We start from the raw sequence: 21779 nt of genomic DNA, 5'->3' as shown, positions 1-21779 counted from the left end.
ACAGCTTTTTCATTCAGTTTTGTTTTGTCTGATCATTGGCCATATCACCTGCATGGAACAGCTGGCTCGTAAAACACTTTATGCTCTGCTTCTGCGTAAAGTCCAGTTCACCATTAACTTTTTATAATTATTTGAACATGTCAGGAAAATCCTATGAAGTGTTATTTTACAACAGATACAAGGCTGGTGCTTTAATTTCTGCATTCTGACTAGTTAAAGCACCTGTATGTGATATTTAAATTTTCCACACTAAGATGAAATAAGTAGTAAAGGACAGAAAGGCTGACTTTATTAAAGGATGGGACTATTAAAAACCTTAATGTTCTTGCTTAATAACATTGATCCAGTATATTATTTTATTTTATAAATGTTAGTTCGTAGGGATGTGTATCAGCATACTTTTCCTGCTTTTTGTTTTTTTACAACAAGAGTTTTCGTTGCCTGAAGTATTTGCAAGCGTCCCAGTTTTTATTTTATAAGCTATTTCAAACATCTGAACTTAAACTGTAGGATAATATGAAGGGCAGAGGTGAGATCTATGAAAGGATAATGTCTGGCACTAGTGACATAATATGTCGATAATAACACTATAAGCTATTGATTTACTACCAAAGACAAAGCTGCCTAAATACACTCCTTTGCTGTACATAAAAGCAGGACTCCTGCATCGTCCCAATTTAACAATCATCACTTTTATTTTTTTAAGAAGATTTTTGCGCACATCAGCCAACAGATGTATTATTATCAGGACAAAAATGTCTGGATTTTGCTGGATTTTCTTCTCATTCACTGTCTGACTTTGTACTTTTCTAAAATTATGTATGTAACAAAGGTGCAATTTGGGGTTCATGTTAAAGAAGCTATGTTTCAAATTGCAAATGAACTGGTTTAAACATGTATTTTATGAAGAAACTCCCAATACCGTATATACAGTATGAAACAATTATTTTAGTAATCGCCTTAATTTTGGAAACGTGCTGCACAGAATATGAAACCTAATGAATTCAGAACTGTATATACTGTAAATATTCCACTAAAGAGGTGCTTCCTGAATTGTGTTGAATCAGATACTCTAAAAATAAAATGAGAATATGGATGTTTTCTTTCAGTGTAGTGCTGCTTTGATTTTCATGGGGAAAAAAACCCTGTAAAGAAATAAAAATGTTTCTAATTGTGTTACAGTTGCATAACATGTAAACCCTCCACAGGATATCTTCGTTTCCTCCGCATAATGACACAAAACAACCGTGATTTAAACCGTTGGATTATTCCTGGTATTTCTCAATTTCCAGAAGACTGAGGTTTTATATTGGTCCCCGATGTAAATGCCACCAGTAACAGCTCGATTATTTCCCTTCAGAGCTCCTCCACTTCTTCCAGCGTGTGGCTGAGAATCACATCGTGACCCTGAAACTTGAAGTATCCAACAAATTTCTTCTTCTGCAGCATCAGAGGGAACCACAGTATATCATCGGCCCACATCTGATTGAAAGGAATTTTGTCACTTTCGAACCACTGAGGCCTCATTTCTAGAAAACAAAAGAAAAAATAATTAGACCTCCGGAGAATGAAATAGCATTTTATCATCTGCCTTCAGATATCATCTGCCTTTTCACTGTCATTTTTTTGTGCCATTTCTTAGTTACTGTCCAGAGAATGGAGAGAATTATTATTAAATCAATTCAAGTTGCTTTAGGACTTCAATCCTAAGTAGACAACAGACATCTGTATTACGGCAGTGCAGATAACACTTGCACTCATTTCCTGCCTTATCTGTTTTATACAAAACAAAACTTTTATACGATAAGCTGTTAAAATCAAACACTTTAATGTTATTTGATGTGCCTTAAAATGCTCATAAGTGTATGCTGAAATCGTTATTGTCACTAAAATTACTCTTTTTAGAATTTTTTCTAGTCAAAGATTAGAGAGAAAAAACTCCACCATATTCATTCTTTCTTTCTTAACCTTAAAAAGATGCTAGAAATGGTTGGATCTTTATTTTTTTTTTAATTTAATGGCTTGACTAGACTGTTCTTGACTAAACAAACCGCATACTTAATTAATCCCCTGACTGGTTATTAGTATTTTTCAACTTTTTAATTTCTGTCTTGTTAAATCAGTGTTAAAACCACATTACACAATTTCCCTTAACTTTACCACATTTCAGTTAAGCTTTTTTCCCTCTACTTATCACTTCACCTCCTGGCTGTTTGACTTCTTTTACCCTCCAGACTCTTTGGTTCACTGCTAATGCCTGAACGCTCGAGGAGCTGAGCTTTGCCGGGCGCCTCCAGACTTCACCCTGCTGACCTTGGCTAAATTGCCTGGAAAGACATCCTTGCAAGTTCTTCCTGCTAAGAGCATCAACTCTTCTTTGTTTATTTACAATCTTTACCACTGAGAGCACAATTATAGATTTTTCTTTCCACTTCACAAATATACTATACACGCTCCTACTTCTGTGTATCTCATACAAAACAGTCAAATAGTCAAAATCTAACACAGGATACGACTGGTTTAGACAATTGCAGACCCATTTCCAGACTTCTACTAATTTCTAAAATAACTCACAAAACTACTGCTCACCAGCTTTTTCAGCTGGTTGAGGGACATTGTACTTAAAAAAAGTATACCAGTCATCAGACCAAACCAATTAACATATTATTGATCTGGTATTTCTGGCACTGCTCTCAAATGGTTTTAATAATAGTTATTTGACAGAGACTTCAAAATTCATAGTAACTTTGTCTTTATCTTCTCTTTTCCCATGTGACATCTCTCAAAGCTCCACCCTTGTACCATTTCTGCTTTCATTACATGAGGTCCATGTGTTCAGGCCTGACAGCTTCTTTAAGGAGATTGGTCACTAGCCCTGCAACATCAAATAATGTGTGAGGAATTTTGCAGTTACTTTGACCAGCATTTGAATTTTGAGCCTCAACTCTCTAACCTCATGCACTCATTTCTTTCAACTAAGAAATATCACTAAAATCAAACCTTTATTGTAACCTTCTGCTTTGAACACACACTCCAATCTTCTGTCTGCTGTAAGTTATTGTACCTTACCTTTGATTTGCACTACTCGGTCCTTCCTAGCACACCCTCAAAAACCACAAAGTGCTTGCACATCACGCCTATTCCTATTCTTGCTATCATAAACCTTGCATGGAACTCAAAAGCCATGAAACCCCCCAGTGTAGCTGCACTATGACAGATTGGCATAGAAGAGTGGGCCAACATTTCATAAAAACCTAATGTCACAGCCTGACTCTAGTTATTAGAAGAATTTGGCTTCAATTGCTTTGCTCAGACTGCTTGTTTCACTTTAAATTTTGCTGGAAAAATATAAAACTAGTAGAGCCTGCAAAACAAACCCCCCTGAAGATGTCAGGAGGAGGTCAAATGCTTTTCACAGACTTCACAGAACTCTTAACTATGAACATCTGCTCCAGTACTGCACAATTATTAGATATATTATATTTTTCCTTGCTACTTAACATTTTTACTCAACTCCATTTAAAAAGCTTCTTTCGGCTGCTCACTTATTCGCTTATTATAAAGGGGTCACCAAAGTGGATGGATTTGCATATTCAACAAATTTGATTTTATAAAACCTTTAAAATATTATTTTCAATAAGAAATGTGACAGATATGAAAAACGAACTCTTGATATAAGTTTGGGTCAAACATCACTTTAACAGTAAGTTACAAAAAATGTTTTACACCAAGTTAGGACTCAATTATATTTATTATAAATATATTGAAATATAAAATATTTTCCTGCCAAACTGTTAGGCACTGTGCAACAAACAGTCTTTGCATCTCCTCTCATAGGGCACCATTATCTGAAACGTATAGGCAGCAGTGAACTAAAATTCACCACCCCAAGCTCTCTGCTTCCTCTCATTTCAACGACTTTCAAACTATAATACCACTGGATTTCTTCATTTTTCAGTGTGGTGCAGCGGATGTGATACCATCGGATTCTGTCGGTTCTCCATTATATGTGTCGGCTCTGAAAACATGGACATCAAGTAGCTGCGTTTCTCCCACAAATTCAAATTTGATATTTCCGATCTTGTCGAGTGCATCCACCGTGAGACCACTTTCTTCTTCCAGCTCTCTGAAAGGAAAAAACATCAAATAAATGTTTAATTACGTGGGTCTTAAAAATAAGCTCACCGTTAACGTCACACGGGCACTAAAAGCAACTAAAAATGGCAAAGTAATGATATTAGTGGTTCTAGGACACAATCTATTTGTGGCATTTGCTTTACCCTCTACACAAAACATTTTAAGAATATTAAAAAAAAATTAGTATGTGAGTAAAAGGTCTGGATAAGAGCTTGTGGGGTGAACTTTGAGATCAGGGTCAAAGTGTTGTTGCAAACTGCAGAGGGTAGTAAAATATGCCAAAATAGCACGTTCAGGTTGACTGAATGTCAAATTTGTAGTACTTTTATTCTCTCCCATCTTTATTTAAAAAGTAACTAACCATTAATACACTAATATGTGACATAGCCTAAAAGCTCCGGGGCTGCTTTCTAATAAAAATGTGTCGTCAGAGAAGAAATTAATATAAGAGCTTTGTCGCTTTCTATGAAGGTGTGGCAGGGCGTGGTCTGCGGTGCCGCTGCAGTGGAGGCGGACGCACCTGAGTGGCATCCGCAATCACGCCTCGCCGGCATAAAGAGTCTGTACTGGGTCCTGTCAGTTCCTGTTGTTGGTGATGTGCTCGGCTGGTGGCTGGAAAGCTGCAGCCGTGTGTGTCATCATTCATTTGCAGAATGTTAAATCTTGGTAAAGGTACACTTGATACATATCTTACTCATCACAAGAGCTTCAGAGATAAGAACTGTTAGGGGCAGGGATGACGACTTTTAAAAGACTGAAAAAAAATTCAGATTTTCTGGAACGATGCAGCAGCTCTTTTTGTTTTATTTTCTGGGGATTCATCCCAATCATAAAAAAAAATCAACAACTGCAAAAATGATGCATTAGCAGCATCCAAGAAAACTCTCCACCTTAAAAGCTGCTGGTAGTTGCCAGCAGCAAGTGAATTTTAATGTTCCTTTCACAGAATATTATACATTACACTCAACATATTAACAGACACTAATTTATATGATTAGGACTATTAATTACAAACTGCAGTTTTCCTCTTTTTCTTTTTATTTAATCAATCACACTTTTTAAAACAAGCTCTTTTGTCTAGCAATATTTTCAGTCACAGCACGTTATCTAAGGGCCCTCATTTTGGCTTTTTAGTCCCCAGTATTCAAGCCAAACACAACCTTAAGTTCCCTTCACTAAAAGATATGTTTTGATCGGTGTTAACTATCTTTGTTGTCTCACCTTCACTGCACAGAATGATATGCAGAGTTGGACACTAGAGTCTGTTAAAAGTTTTGAGAGCCAATCCAGGTTCAAAAAGCAACTTAAACAAGTTAATTTGGGAAATGTGAAAGCTGAAATTGCTGTGGAAGAAATGCAAAATAAACGTTTGCCTATTCACTGACCAGGATTTATTAAATGGAAGGAGTGAAGCTAGGATTGAGAAGTGGGTTAAGATGATTTTCAGTATTGCCTTTACCTGACCATTACATGAAGAACTAAGTGTTTCTAACTCAGTGTTGTTACCCATCGCATTTATTAGCATTCCAAATATCCTAAACACAAAGCTGGTCTCACTACGTGTTTAAGGGAAAACGGCTTGAGAACTTGCCTGATAGCTTTTTGGGGGTTTCCTTCCTTTGCTTTGAAGCAAATTTCCTGCAGATGATTGATCACAGATTGTCCAGACTCCACATTAATGTGTTTCCCCCCACACACTTACAGAGTACTCAGAGTTTCGTCTTAAAATCCAAAACCCAGTGTTATGTTTTGTCATATGTTTTTAATGGTTCATGTTAAAGCTGCAACTGTAGGCAGGTATCAAAGTGGATACTGATGTTATAATATGCACTGTGAAACTGATTAAACTAGACTTAGAACTACTTTAGATAAAAACACAAGGGCTATAAAAAATTACACCTGTAAAAACCTAAAAGATGCTTTATGTTTGCAGAAATCTGTGCAAAAAAAAACAAAAAAAAAAAAACAACTACAAAAACAACAAAAAAACATAGTTGCACATCCAAACGTGCTGTGGTGTGAAATCTACTGACCATGGGGATTAAGGAAAACAGTTTGAGATGATTTAAGCTTTGGGATGAAGTATATTATCCTGCTGGAAGGAGCCATTAGAACATGGGCACACCGTTGTGCATAAATGGATGGACATGGTCAGCAACAATATTCAGGTAGGCTGGTAGCATTTAGATGATGTTCACCTGGTATTAAGGTGCCCTAAGTGTGCCAAGAAAATATCCCCCACACATTAAAGCAATACTGCCCGCCGCTGATACAAAGCAGAATGGATCCATGCTTTCATGTAGTTTACAACAAATTCTGACCCCATGATCTGAGTGTCACAGTCAAAATTGAGACTCAGACCAGTTGACATTTTTCCAGTCTTCTATTGTCCAATTTTGGTCCCCATGAGAATCGTACCCTCAGTTTCCCGTTCTTAACTGATCGTTGTTGCAGCTTTTGGGGTCTTCTGCTGTTTCCTTCCTACCAGCTTCCCAATTAGTTTCGTCACACTTAAGACCACTTCATTTAAAAAATCGTTTAAATCACGAGTCTATTATTATTATCATTATTATTATTTTAATATAAAAATGTCGAACGCAACTAAACTTGCCTCCTAGCAGCGTCCTCAATGGTTTCTCCAGGCTGAACTTTGCCCCCAAACCCGTTCCACTTTCCAGCACCAAAGCCCCTCTTCTTCATGCCCAGTAGCACTCTGCCCGGCTGGACAACGAACACAAGGGTCAGCAGCTTGGAGCTCAACATCTCGCCTGAGTCTGGAGGTAAAGAAATCTGATGTTAAACTAACGCAATGCATCTCCACTGTGCTGCACAGTGCGCTGTGTGCTAACATAGTTACCTGCTAAGTAAAACTGTGCTAGCGTATTGAAAAAAAATGAAATTTTGCTCAGCGGTGGCCGAAGAAAAACTGTTTATAAAAACAGTATACTTTGAGTTCAACAACTCCCGCGTGCAGCTGCAGATCGGTTGTCACGTGATGTGCTGATACGTAAGAGCGTGGATGAGTACGATTGACGTAAACTCAGCTCACCGGTTCCATCGCTTTCTTGCTAGATCGGTTAACCGTGGTTACCATGAAATGTGTTCGACTAGAAACTGGAGCTGGTTAATGCTGCAGTTACAACACGTGTTAAGATAACCCAACAACAAATGGAGGTTATCAGTAACATCAGAGCTAATGTTATTATCATGGTATTTATGTTGAAAAATTCTACTGAAAATACAATTTTTATTGATTGATTATTTTTATTTTGTTAATATAACAAAAACTGCTTCTAAAAGGTCCGTTATGTCTCTGATGGTTCTCAGTCATCCAGGCCTTAAAAGCTTCTTTACTTGCTTTCATGACTATGTAGACTATTAGTAATAATAAGAAAAGCAATAATACTTAAATGCACTTTGGTCATGCCTTACAAAAAAAGATTCCATCTGAAATCTGTAAAATTTAAGGTTGAGTTTACCATTCAAAAACTGAAGAACATTTTCCAATCTAAAATTGCAACAAATCATCCTTGTGGCCCATATTATTATTACAAGTTTATAGAGAAACCCAACCAGATAAACAACTGAATAAACAAAGGAAAATGGATGAATGGCTGAACTATAGAGAATCTGGAGAACTATCTGCATGTAAAGATCATTACTAACAGATGTGATCTCCCGGCCCTCAAATGAATCTACATTTAACAGCATACAACACTCCATAATGTGAAATCACTGCAGGGGATCTGAAGAAATGCCACTTCGTCTCCTGTACTTAGATGGCATGGTACTTGCCTCAGCTGGTAGCTCCATATGTTTTGATTTGGTAAAGTTTTACATCAGATGCTCTTCCTGACAGAACGCCCAAAGAGAGTGGAATCGAATTGGTGACCTTGGTGAGCCAATGTGTTATTTGCCAATCAAACTCTCCAAAGCGTTTTGGAAAGCATTTGTACTTTACATATGCTGCAATCTATTCCTTTAAGGAAGGCCTCGTCTGTCTTTGATAGGGTCACACCTTCTGCACATATTACAGCACTGTAATAAGAGTCTGGATGCTAAACTGGCTTAATATAGCCTGCCTGTCTTCTCACACATTAAAAGATTTTGTACACAGTAAAAAATAAATAAATAAATGTGACCTAGGATTTCTCAGTATTGTATAAACTTAAAACAAATGGAAAAATAAATTAGGCACATTAGCTTCAATCTGTCCCAGATAGGAACACTTGTTGTGTACGTGTTTTGCAGTAAGGGGACGTATATAGGCACGCACCTAACGATTTTGCCCTTAACCAATGAGGAGGGGGGGCTCGTGTATTTCGACGCAAGCGCAGTTCAGCATGCGGTACACGTGACTGCGCACTGTAATAACAATGTGGATGTTTTCCTTGCAGAGGAGATATCTGCACTCCTCGTTGTGTTTGATGAAGAAACTGAAGGGTAAGACGCCAGCGGAGCAGCGCTGGCTCCGACGGCAGCTTAAAGACCCGTATGTCAAAGCTTCCCAGGCCCAAAACTTTCGATGCAGGAGCGCCTTCAAGCTTCTAGAGATAGATGACAAGTTCAGGCTCTTACAGCCTGGATACACTGTGGTGGACTGCGGAGCTGCTCCTGGAGCCTGGAGCCAGGTGGCAGTCCAGAGGGTCAATTCAGCTGTGACAGGTGAGAGGACAGGTGTCTAATCACACACGTTTGTGGGAGTTGCGCCATGATATGATTGTTACAACGTTTAACCTAGAGTTTGTGCTTTTGCTAATGACTGTATGTCAGGGACGACTTTAAACCCAACCTTATAATATTTTGTCCGATTTCTCCCTATTGCGTAGTGCTTCTGTAGTTTTCCAAGTATTGTGGCTCACGCCTAATTTTCCTAATAAGATTGTATAGGCGTCGTAAAATGTCATATTGATTGATTTTGTTTTTGTTTTTAAATATCTGCAGTGTGGTTTGAATATTAGCATTCAGAAACCGAAGCTGGTCTTAATATCCATCATGTCGGCGTTTATTCCTAGTGATGCAGATTGATGGGAAGAGTCTGCACTACATTTACCACACAAACAAAAAGCAGTGCTCTGCAAAAAAACAGAAGTAGATGTGATAGACTGTGATGTATTACCAAGCTGAAAGTTATTGAAGCCTATGGCAGATGCATTAATAAAAGCAGAAGATTCACAAAAGAAACGTGTATTGATGATAATATAGAACACGTGCTATTATAATTTGATATAATTATGTGTTATTATAATTATCAAATGAGTTGTCTTGCTTCTCTAGTTGATCGTGCAAGGAAATAGACTGGCTTTTATATCCAGACTTGTCTTTCTTGTAGCTCAGCCTTAAATAACAGAAAAAATAAGCTTGTAAATTAAAGTCACTATCTTTCCTATTACCTTAGATCCAGAGTTGCCTCGTGGTATGGTTGTTGGCATTGATTTGCTGAACATACCGCCTCTGGATGGTGCTCACTTCCTGTCCAGTTGCGATGTCACAGACCCTGCCACACATGCCAAGCTGTTGGAGCTTCTTCCCCACGGCAAGGCTCATGTCATCCTGAGCGACATGGCACCCAATGCCAGCGGTTTCAGAGAGATGGACCACGAGAGACTCATCACAATGTGTTTGTCTTTGATAGACTTGGCTGAGAAAATTTTACAGCCCCAGGGTTCTCTTCTTTGTAAATACTGGGACGGGATCCTTGCTCATAAACTGCAGGAAACGCTCTCAAGTGTGTTCAGTAGTGTTCGGACTTTAAAGCCAGATTCCAGCAGAAAAGACTCAGCTGAACGATATTTCCTTGCTAGAATGTACAGAAGGCCAATAAAGTGATGTTTAATTATGGAGTGTGTGCTCCGTTCAGTCTGAGCATGACGAAGGGGCTGTCTTAGTGGCTGTCATCAAAAGATGGCACTGTTGAGGCATCAGTAAGGATGACTGCTCCAGGCACAGAAGCAAACACATTAAACACTCTGATGCTGGCTTTTAAGCCCTGCAAACTTAACACAGCAGCAGTGAATCAGTAATATGTAAACCTATGCAAGAATCAGTTTGATATTCCTCAAGAGCCCAATGCAGTGCTTCTCTGAAGTTATTGTTTGCCCCAAGTGTTTGTTCTACACACTCAGACTGGTATTTGCTTTGTTACAGAAAGTCATCTACCAGTGGTGCTTATGCTAATAATTTGCACTGCCAGCCATGTAGAAATATGTAATAATTCTCTCACTGAGAGCTCACAGAGAGGGAAAACTAATACATAAGAGTCAAACACAGTATGACTAACTGGAAGTGGGATGCTACTCAAGTGTTATTGGGTTCTGACAGTGAAAACATGTCCGTTTCCTGTGAAAATGTGATAAGCACAGTCATTTCAGTTTTTCTTTTTTTTTTTTCTTCATATTTTCACAGATCTCCTTTAAATCACTGAGGTGAACACTTTCATTTGTTTTTATTTTTTTATTTTTTAGTACAACTGGTCATGAAATAAAAGCACACTTTGTAGTCGTATAGTGTCAGTCTTGTCCTGACTTGTAGCGCCATTCACCAGAGCCAGATGCATATACGATGTCAGTATCTTCTTTTCCCCTCTTAGTGTATTCGTTTTCATGTATGTACAAGCAACTATCATTTTTGGAGGGCATTTTATGCTTTTAGTCCAGTGACAGAAATAGATTGGGAATGACTTGCCACAAAGGTCTCCAGCTGGACACGTACTTGGGATGTTGCTTTACCCTTTGGCCAAAAGGGCTCTGTCATGTACAAATGAGTGAATAACAATGAAATGCAACCATGCGCAGAGGTTCAAAGGAGAAGGAGTTATTTCAGGCACCCCTGGTTCTAAAAGGAAAAATCCCCATTCATTTTACAAACAGAGATGCAATTCGCTGAATGCTTCTACAGCTTGTATGTCTTTCATGGTTAAATAAATCAGTACAAAAGATTAACATCTGTGTTGGCAAACATTTGGTTCTTTAGTAAAAAGTTATAGGTCAAGCCAGACGATAGCTTGATCTCAAGTAAAAGAAGTATTTTTCTTTTGAATTCTGATTAATTTGTGGGTGGATTTCTAACAAGTCTACCATAAAAATAAAGTTCTTTAAATTTGCTTTTAAAGGTATAGTAATCCTTAGTACTGCAGTAAAAGCAAATCCAGTTTCTAGAGGGACAAAGAGTCTAAAGAGGCTCTCTTATGGTTTGGGGTAGAAATGTTTGGAAGTTAGTAATTTACAATAGTTGAGTAATGAGATCGAAGATGCATAACATTTAGAGGATGTGCATGTTGCTTTTTAGATTCTAAATTTGTGCAAAAATGTTGAGCCACCTCATATTTCCTAATGTTTTGCTAGAAAAATCTCAAAGGGGGGGGCAATGATTGATTTTTTCCTGATTTTTTTATTTTTTTTTCCTGGTGTGTCTGGTCAAGTTCTTTTCTACTTTGGCATACCTCTTTTCTCCCTATTTTCCTTTCTTAAGAAGGAATTCACATCAGTCACCCTTCCATCGAGACCATTTGCGATGAAGATTCAGTGAACAGTAGATGGATCAACTGAAGGACCATGTGCAATCTGCTGTAGTTTGCTTTTTAGGCTTGACACTTGTTTTGTCCTCTACTTGTCCAGTTTACAATTTTTTTTTTTTTTTTTTTTAAAGAACATAACACACACCCTGCCAAGATGTGACATTTTTAGCTAATAGTTTTTTGGGCATCACCTTGTTGGTCAGAAAATAGTATTTTTTTCAAACTGTTGTATCTTTGGCAAGAAATGGTAACAAATTATGTTTTGTTGACAGGTTGTTGGTAACAAATTACCCAAAGATACATTTTCAAATTGATTATTTGCTTACTGTTATGTGTATGCACAACACTGGTTCATCCACTGATTTTGGTTTATTTGGTGCTTAAATGATTTATAGGTCAGTGCTTTGGCTTAACAAACAAACAAAACAAGACAAAAGAAATCTGGTGAGGTGCAAGGACGGGACTGAGAATGAGTGAAGAAACCAGCCAATGTCCCAAGAAAGAAAACTAAAAGGCCTTAAAGACCTTCAGAAAGCCAGAAGAACTGTTGCAGAAACAAAACTAATTCAATGAAAACACACAAGAAAGAATGGGGGGGGGAAGAAAGAGGCGTGGCTTGAGTCTGAATGTAATTTAACTGAATATGAATATTCTGTTAAATTTCATGTTTGCCTTTTTTCCCCAAATGTGTTTAATGCTGAATGTATATCTGAATATATCTATGTCGCAAACGGTAACTGAAAATATTTCATTCCTTATGAAAATACAATATAATAAATGACTCACAAGCTGTTCTTGTTTTGAAATCAGTTTAGTCCTAAATTGTTTTTTTTTTTTCCAAGTCTGATCCTGCCATAAAAAGAAAATTAAAATCCTAATCGAGCTCAAATTTGCATTTATGCAGCAAAGAAAGAGATTGCTCACATGAATAAATTAATATGGCTGCTATCTGGCCTTTCTGTCTCAGGAGTGATGAGTAATACAGTGTGAACTGAAACATTCATGCCTCTTGGTAAAATTAACTGCATAGAAGGGAGACTGACCCCTAAAGATGATTGCTTAGAATGAACGGGAGCAGCCATGCCTGTTGATGAAGCTGATAGTGCAAGATGTGAACAGATGACCAATTTTACTTCTCATTACTTGTTGATTATTCAACCCTTTGCTATTTAGATTTAAATTATTTCAAAATTACTGTGGGATTTATGTAAATTCCATTGGACCCGAGTGTTTCGGCTCAGGATAAATGATGATTCATTCACAGGCTAATTCATTCTTCCCTGGACAGCTGCAGGTATCGTTGTAAATAATAGTAAATGAAGAGAGGAAAACAGAAAGCCACAAATTTTGATATTCAGATCTGTCTGCTGAGATGTGGTAATTACCTTTACAATCTGCCACGTAACACCAGTTTTAACTGCTTTGGTTTGTTATTGCTGCATAGGATTATATGAACTTTACTTTTCATAAAAAGTATTCTATCCTTAGCAGGTCTCAAAATTTGGAGCATTTAATCTCAGATGAACTACAAAACATGACATATTATTTAACAAAAACAAAGCCAAAATGCAGAATGTGTGAAAAACTACAACTCTTAGTACATTCCAGCGTCCTTTAGCAGCGTCTATTGTAGATTTCTGGTGTGACTGGGATTATTATCCTGTTTACTTTAGTATACAGAGGAGTTCATGGTCAGCTCAGTGAGTACAATATGCCTAGTTCATATGGCTGCAAAACAAGCCTGAATCATCATCCCTCGACCACTGTGTTTGACAGGTGGCACAAAGTATTTTTCTTTTTTTTGCCTATGCGGTGTGTTTGGTTTTTATCTAAATGTGATGCTGTGCATTAGGTCCATATATCTTCATGTTGTTCTCATCTGTCCAAAGGACATTGTTCAAGTAGTCTTGTGGTTTGTTTAGGTGCAACTTTGCAAACCTTTGTCATGTTGCCATGTTCTTTTTAGATAGAAGTGGATTTCTCCTGGCAAACAAGAAATACTTGCCAAGTCTTTCTAAAATTTCTCTAAAATTTAGCATGCTATCTGAGGCTTGTAGAGTCTTAGATGTAGCTCAAGGGTTTTTGTAATTTCTTTAAGAATTGCACGCTCTGACCTTGGGGTGAATTTGCTGGGGTGTCCACTCCTGGAAAGATTAGCATCTGTCTGGAATGTTTTGCACCTGTGAATAATCTTTCTCACTATAGAAGCAATAAGCTTCAAATTGTTTGGAAATGGCCTTATAACCCTTCCCAGATTGACAGGATGCAACAAGCGCTTCTTTCAGATCACCGTTGATGTATTTCCTCCTTGGTATTGTAATAATACACACCTGAATAGTCCAGACCAGCAAACTGGCAAAACGTCTGATTTACAGACACTTGCTCATGATCAATTAATCAACTTCATTTAATAATTACCACCTGGCTGCTACTAACCCTATTAATTCCCACAGTAGCAATAAGGGTCTACTAAGTTTTTTACATACTTCTTCTGTGTTTTGGTTTAGTTTTTATTAAATAATGAATCTGTATAATACATGTTTTATTTTTAATCTCAGGTTGTATTTACCTAATTTACCAGATATTTCTTTTATTATGTCTTGATATGTAAACCTTATAATTTATGCTTTTCACCTTGACTATAAGACAAGAAGTAAAAGTAATACTGATAAGTTGCTGAGATTTTGTTGAAAAGGCAGAAGAATATAATTAACAGCTATTCAGTGTCATCCTAATCAGGAATTAATTTGAAATTTCTGTTCATAAACTCTTACCTTTCTTACATTTTAAATAAAAATGTGTTCACATGAATAATAAATACATTTAAGCCTCTTCCTGTGTAATCTCACGTTATTTACTCTGGTGGCAAAAGAATGCAGAGGACCGCCAATTAGAAAAGCCCTCAAATGATTTGAAAAGAGAATTGATCTCTTACCAAACAGATTTCTTTGGAAAAGCGGTATTAAAAAAAAAAACTCTGAATCTTTCTGGAAAAAAGACCTCCTTTTTGATTTTGCTCTGTCCCACTAATAAAAACAAACAGTGCCTCTAATATTAACACAGTGGAACTCTCAAATTGGCAGGAAATTAAAGAAATGGAAATATCTTTTCTAACCATCGTGCCTTTCATTCCCTTGGCTGACCTGAGTTGCCAAAATGAATTGCTCGTCTGACAACATTCATCATTCCCAGTGCCTGTCCCTGAATGTTAGCAGACTGAGCCAAGCAGGCATTCACTGACGTAAAGTAATGAATACTATTATGATGATAATTTCATACCATCTTCACAGGGGGAAAAAAAAAAGAATCTGAAATCTTAGGGCTGTATGAAGACCGCAACTCTTTTTTTTTACTGGAAACACTTTCAGTTCATGATGGCAAGCCATTTAATATAATGGAAATTTTCTGGTAAACAAGCGTGTTTCTAAGAATACGTGGGAGGGAAAATATTCTCTTCAGACATCATTTTTATAGTGCCTCATTGCCTCTCAGACAACCGTAAAAAAACAAAACAAAACACAAAAACTTACAGGTGTTTTGTGTCTGCTTCCCTGGCATTGTTATACAAAAGGACGCATATCAGTGAACAATCTTGATCTTTGCTCATCGGGGGCTGCAGCAGTCCTGCAGAAAAATGTCAGGAACATTATTGCAAACGGGGTGAAGGTTGGATGTGGTACGAGGGTTAAAGAGACACGGGATAAACAAAGCACGGTGTACATTTGTAACCCCATATCTACTGACATTTACGGGGCAGAGCGGAAAAGGGAAACCGAGAGATAAAAACTTTGAACTAACTTTGTGTTAAGATTTTTGCAAGTGTGGATGTTTTCCGGTGATTTGTCACACTGGGTTAGTAAACTAATGTGTGATAAAAGAGTGCAGAGAAGGAGAAGATGGTGATCAAATATTGTTGTCACGGTCCTATTAATAAACTGTGGTTTGTGTTTTCAATTCTTAGCTTTTTTTTTCTTTCCTTATGTATTTGAGGGTGTTTGCTATTTTTATGTTCCCACTGCCTTTGTCTTGCTGGTTTTGTAGGTGAATTTAATGATGGAGTACAGACATATAGTCCAGAAAACTGACCTCCTAAATCCTTCTCCTAATCACTTTTCCTTGACCTCAGTGGAAAATGTCATGAAAAGGTGGGGAACAGAATTTATAAGAGCTTAGGAAATGTGAAGTATGTGGACAATCTGACTGCACTTGCACCAGACTTCTTAACAATGTGATGATGAATGTCTGTCCTTTTGAAACTAGAATGTCCAGAAGATGGACTACCGAATGCAGATCTTAGGTTTCATGTAGGCTAGATCAATGAGAACATCACTTCATTACAAAAAATGAAATTGCAAATTGCAGAAAAAGTAAAGTATTGCCTAAAAAAGTGAAATATATTCATTTTTGAAATGAATTATTTTGTGCTGGAGACTGATCCAGGGTAACCCCTTTCCACCTTTTTGTTGAAGATTTCTGTGCGCAAAATAAAATTCCCTGCTCCCCTCCATCACCTATCCAAGCTGACCCAAAGTTCACTTTATGATAATCCTAAAGACTGAAAATAAAGGAATGGACATGACTAATGCCAATGGAACTATAGCAAAACGTAAAACCACTTTGATCAGTTAATGTAGCTCATAATATTGATTTAGAGAGCTTCTATAATGCAAGATCATCCCTTGATAAGAAGCAGATTTGATCACAGCAGTGTTTGTAGTTAACCTTTAATCTGTTTCAATGATGGATCCTTCCTTATTATTTAGAGAAATCAAACAATTATGGCTGTCAGAGAGATTTTTCCAGGTCACTTCACTCGGTTAGTAGTGTCCCTGTGCAAATTTAATCATCTGACTGCACCCTTGGTCTCCCTTTCAGTTTACTTCTTGTTTTACTTTGAAGATTAGTCCCTCATTTGGCTTTCTTTGTTTTTACTTCTCAACTTTTTCCCCACCCTTGTTGTGTCTGATTACCTTTTCTTCATTTGTCTGTGTCTGTTCTGTTGTCAGCTTCCTTGTTAGGATTCCCACTTTCAGCTTCCATGTCTTCATTTGGCTCCTTATATGATTTGCACCTTTTACGCATTTAATTTTTTTTTCCCCTAATAGTTATCAAAGTGCCTTTTCGTACCTGCTATTCTGTCTTGGTTGTTTGTCTGTGCTTGATCAACATTATTACTACAATATGCCAATTGTGTTTATGCTCTGAATATTAGATAATGTCCACATCTCCCAGTAACATAATGTCTGCACTATTGTTGCACTTACTGCTTTTTATAGGCAGCACTCTGTAAACTGATAACTGCAACATTTACTCTAAGAGGTCTGAGCTGATGAAACATTATGTTAAAAAATGGCTGCTCTTAAAAAATACGCCCTTTGACGTTTAGATTTAAACCCACTGGAGCTCTGGAATAATAATGCTTCATTATTACCATCAGCTATCTTTTGAAGACTGAATGCCACTTATCAGTCTTTGCAAACACTTCAAGCATTTGAAATGGTTAGATCTTAACACCAAGTTCCCCATGAATCAACTAAAGAGTACATATAATTTGATTTCCTTCGGTTTTTCTTTGTGAAGCCCTCCTCCATGTCTAATCACTTTGTATCATTGAAAACCTTTCACAGTTTTGCTAAAATAGGAGGTTAATAATGGTTCTAAAAAATAACATATACAATATATATTTAACACATATTAAATTATAAAAAAATATAGGACTTTTAACTCTGGCATGAAAAGTCAAAATAACAAACATCAAAGACCAGACTAGTTTGATCAGGTACATCACTGGAATATCTGTTGACTAAAGGTCACACAGTTGAAATATGACTCAGAATGTTGCATTAGATTGTAAATCCTCTCTTTCTTCCCTGATCTCCAAATCCCACTGTAGAAGATCTCTGGTATACTCAAACCCAAGAAATATCTCACATCTCTTGGCAGTGTTAATATTAATTTAACTGAAAAACAATATCAATCATTGCTCTTTTAAATAATAATTGTGATTTATTTAATATTGAACAAATGTCTTTTCCTGAATGATCCTAGTCTTAAATCGGTTTTAAATCAGCATTCTGCCCGGATCCTTGAAATGTAGTCAAGTGAATATGATTCTTTCAGGAGTAAATTTATTATGATATTGGGAATGTTGGTGGATTTCCAGACCAATGTTGGAGAAAAATTCAAAATGACTTCATTCAAGAACTTCACCAAGAACACTTCACCAAGAACACCAATGCTATCTTCAAAAAAGGGCAGAGTCAGCTTTTCCTACTGAGGCGACTCAGGTCCTTCAATGTTGGTAGGAAAATGCTGACCATGTTCTATCACTCGGCGTTGGAGAGCGTTGTGTTCTTTGCAGCTGTGTGCTGGGGAAGTGGGGTGAAGACAGCTGATGCCAACAGGCTGAACAAACTGATTAAAAAGGCTGGTTCTGTCCTGGGTGTCAGACTTGAGAACCTGGAGGAGGTGTCTGAGAGGAGAATGCTAAAAAAATCTATCATGGACAACCCCTCCCACCCCATGCATGCCCCCATGATGGACCATCGGAGCAAACGCAGCAAAAGACTCATTGCCCCGAAATGCAGAACTGACCGCCACAGGAAATCCTTTGTGCCGGTGGCAATAAGACTGTATAACTCTTCCTCACTCTGTAGGTGATATTCCTGAGATTATTACCAATGTTATTCTGTTCCTTTTCAGACCATGCAATATTACCCAACAGTACCTTATTGAATATTGAATATTTGTTTCATCCCCCCATCATACGCTGCTACTCCCTTTATTCTATTGCACATTACTATGTCACTTTCTAGAATCGCCTGCACTGATAGTTAAGTTATTTATTCTCCAGGATACAGTCATTTATATTACTTCGTTAGAGTTATTTGATACTATGTCTTGCACTATCCTACTACTGTATATTACTGTATACTACTATTCTTATTGTATATATTGTATATCTTATTTATCTGTTCCTCTGTGTTACGGCTGTCGCCGTGGGTTGAGATTATGAGGGAGTGGTGGATATTATGATATGCAAATGTGACTGTGCAGGTGCGCCTCCGGGAGTGGTGGATCCTGAGGACGGTCCACCAGGATTGGATGCTGCCCTGGAGGTGAAGTATAAGGCGGCACGATTGAAGACGGTAGCCATCGATCCTCGGTTTTACACCTGGTCCAGGAGGAAGTAGGGGTGGACCGCCTTTTCTGTTGGTACAGTTTTCTCATGTTTAAGTTAGTTAGGGAGGTAAGTGACTGTTGTTTTGTTATGTTATTTTGGGGCTAGGTAAGCACACGCTCCCTTGAGTTAGTTTCCCTTTTTGTTTGTTATTTTGGCGTGGGTCCACCCCGAAGCCTGAGTGACTCCTGTGATCTCTTTTCTTTGGTGTGTTTGTAAATAAAACTGTTTTATGCTTAAGTTATGGTGTGATGTGCTGCTTGGGGTGGAGCAGGGGATGGATCACTCTTCCGTGTTGCGGTCGGGTTTCCTAGACTGGTCGTAACACTCTGTCTCTCCTGCTGCTTTGAGCATGTACATGACAAAAGAATTTCCCTCGGGATAAATAAAGTTATTCTTATTCTTATTCATTCTTCTTTGGCAAGTATTTGGTACAATGTGTGCTTTTTGTCATGCTGCATAATCCATTTTCACTAAAAATTAAGCTTAGTTCTGTTATAAGATGCAAAAATACCACTGAAACCATGATACTCACACCACCATGTTTCATTGCTGGGATACAGTAATAATACTGGTATGCAGTGTTTTCCTTTATCCAAACACAGTGCTTTTCATTTAAAAAATAAAACTTTAATTTTGGCTTCATCCACCCACAAACATTGTTTCAGCAGCCTTCTGGCTTGTCCTTGTGATTAGCAAACTGTAGATAGGCAGCAGTGTTCTTTTCGAGGAGCGCTCGATTTCTCCTTGCAGCCATGCCAAGGACACCATTGTTGTTCAGTGTTCTCCTGATGGTGGACTCGTGAACATGGACAGTGGCCAGTGTTAGATAGGATTTATTAGAAATTACCTTTTGACTTTCAGGGCTATCACACGTCTTGCTCTTGGAGCAATCTTTGTTGGTTCTGTAGAGGTTAATGCTGTTTTTGAATTTCACTCATTTGCACACAGTGTGTCTGACTGGATTTGAGTCATGATCAGCACATTGTTTTTTTTTCCCCTGAAGAACTCATAAATCTTCTTTTGTTCATGATAATAATTCACTTCAAATATGTATTGTGAGGATCAGACTTTCATAGATCCTGGTTTTTTGAATAAAACCAGTGCACACACTCATGCCTGATTGTTATTCTACAGACTGAGACCACCGGATTCTTATTTCTCTTGCAGTTTTACTGCATATCCTCAGGATCCACATATTTTTTTCCTTCTCCCCGCTGTAAAAACAGTTAATGTCTTAAACAAATATATGGCTAAGTGCAATATTTTATTTTGTTCAGTTGAGTTCTTTTATTTTAATTTCATTGCATGTGTTAAACTCAGGTAGTTTTAGGTCATTATTTATACAGAAATATCAACTTTAGTTTTTTTTTCAATTGGAAGAAATGTCACAGGAAATATCTGTGGAAAGATTTTACATGGGGACATAGTCATAAAATCCTCAGTCTACTACTACTACTACGAGTGTTGTTGGACTACTGATTATTTGCTATTTCGGGCTACACAAATATACTTTATTTTAATTGACATGTAGTTTTTATGCCATAATTTTCCACATTTCCCTATTAGATATTTTAGAAACAAATAATTTTTGCTGCTGAATCCTTATGCTGAATCAACATTGTTTTAGAATATGCAACAAAAGAAAGAAAAGCTGCTGTGAAAATGTAAACAAAATCTGATTGAACATAGAAACACTGAGCATTGAACATATGAAATTCAAATGCTTACACTAAAAAAAATGAACCATTTCAAGAACAAAAAGTTAATTTTGAATTCGATGGCAAGAACATGTCTTTAAAAACTTGGGTCAGTGCCATCTTTACCACAGAGAACCATCCTCTTTTCTTTTAACAACACTCCACAAATGCCCGAGAACTGAAAAGATCCATTTCTGGACTTTTGGGAGGAGAATGTTGTCTCATTCTTATCTCATATAGGACTCTAGCAGCTAAAGAGTCCTAGATCTTCTTTGTTGTATTTTTCATTTCATGCTGTATCAAGTGCTTCCAGCTGGTGAAAGGTCTGGACTACAGGCTAGCCAGTTTAGAACCTGGACTCTTCTACTATGAAGCTACACTGTTGTAATATATGCAGTATGCATTTTAGCATTGTCTTGGTGAAATACCCAAGGCCTTCGATGAAAAAATCTCATCTGGGTGAAAGCATCCGTTACCCTAAGACCAGTACATACTGATAGTGCCTTTCAAGATGCGCCGGCTGCCACTTCCATAGGCATTAATGCACCCCTATACTATCAGAGATGCAGCACCGATAACAGTCTAGATGGTCCCTCTTCTCTTTTGTCTGAAGAATGTGGCACTTATATTTTCTCCCTAAAACGTTCCTCAGCCCATGCCTGTTTTTAATGTAGTGCCATTGTAGTGCATTGTAGTGCATTTTTGGCCTTGTCCCTTGCACTCAGAGATTTCTCCAGATTCTCAGAATCTTTTGATGATATTGTTTACTATATATGATGAGATATTCAAAGTCTTGTTTTGTGTTCTGAAATTGTTTTCCAAGTTATAGATGCAGTTTTTTTTGCTGATCGGTGAACCTCTGCCTCTCTATGATGCTATTTTTATACCCAGTCATGTTACCAACCAATTGCCAGTTAACCTAATTAGCTGCAAAATGTTCTTCGAGCTGTTTCTTTTTAGTGCCACTTACTTTTCCACCCTTGTGTTGCTAGTTAACTTATTCATATTTTATTAACATATTTTAACATATTATTAACACATTTAATCTATGTTTCAGACAGCATAACAGCTTTTTGGAATTAAGATTGTAAGTAGCTACTCTCCACAAACAACAGAATTATGAAATCCAAGTTTAAATGTTGTTTTATTTTCCATTTAATTAACTTACCATGGGACAGGTGCGGAGCTATCTTCTGGGGATCTTGTAGCCAGTCTGCTTGCTGGTGAGTAGACAAATGAGAAAATA

At 37.4% G+C, this 21779-nt stretch overlaps 2 protein-coding genes across 2 annotated transcripts; one reads left to right on the top strand and one right to left on the bottom strand.

The window, feature by feature from the left end:
* Positions 1-9: 9 nt before the first annotated feature.
* nudt1 (nudix (nucleoside diphosphate linked moiety X)-type motif 1) lies at positions 10-7215 on the bottom strand. The gene is made up of 4 exons (XM_063470768.1): positions 6995-7215; positions 6745-6911; positions 3981-4122; positions 10-1529 (listed from the first exon to the last, which is right to left on the bottom strand). Exons 2-4 carry the CDS (start codon positions 6898-6900, stop codon positions 1357-1359), a joined length of 471 nt encoding a protein of 156 aa, XP_063326838.1. The 5' UTR covers positions 6901-6911; positions 6995-7215; the 3' UTR covers positions 10-1356.
* Positions 7216-8513: 1298 nt separating this feature from the next.
* mrm2 (mitochondrial rRNA methyltransferase 2) lies at positions 8514-12501 on the top strand. The gene is made up of 2 exons (XM_063470767.2): positions 8514-8802; positions 9536-12501. The coding sequence occupies exons 1-2, from the start codon at positions 8514-8516 to the stop codon at positions 9964-9966; spliced, it is 720 nt and encodes a 239-aa protein (XP_063326837.1). The 3' UTR covers positions 9967-12501.
* Positions 12502-21779: the final 9278 nt, after the last annotated feature.

The sequence above is a fragment of the Pelmatolapia mariae genome, linkage group LG4 (assembly GCF_036321145.2).
Source record: "Pelmatolapia mariae isolate MD_Pm_ZW linkage group LG4, Pm_UMD_F_2, whole genome shotgun sequence".
Classification (NCBI taxonomy): domain Eukaryota; kingdom Metazoa; phylum Chordata; class Actinopteri; order Cichliformes; family Cichlidae; genus Pelmatolapia; species Pelmatolapia mariae.
The sequence above is the reverse complement of the archived record's forward strand: the minus strand, read 5'-3'. Positions and strand labels throughout refer to the sequence as shown.

Bases quoted from the DNA above. Each gene is read 5' to 3' on its own strand.
- nudt1 (XM_063470768.1), bottom strand. From the start codon at position 6,900: ATGTTGAGCTCCAAGCTGCTGACCCTTGTGTTCGTTGTCCAGCCGGGC. The intron at 4,123-6,744 runs GTTTAGTTGCGT...CCTTTCAGAGAG, and splicing joins AGGACGCTGCTAGGAGGCAA to CTGGAAGAAGAAAGTGGTCT. The intron at 1,530-3,980 runs GTATCACATCCG...TTTGTTTTCTAG, and splicing joins AGAACCGACAGAATCCGATG to AAATGAGGCCTCAGTGGTTC.
- mrm2 (XM_063470767.2), top strand. From the start codon at position 8,514: ATGTGGATGTTTTCCTTGCAGAGGAGATATCTGCACTCCTCGTTGTGT. The intron at 8,803-9,535 runs GTGAGAGGACAG...CTATTACCTTAG, and splicing joins GGTCAATTCAGCTGTGACAG to ATCCAGAGTTGCCTCGTGGT.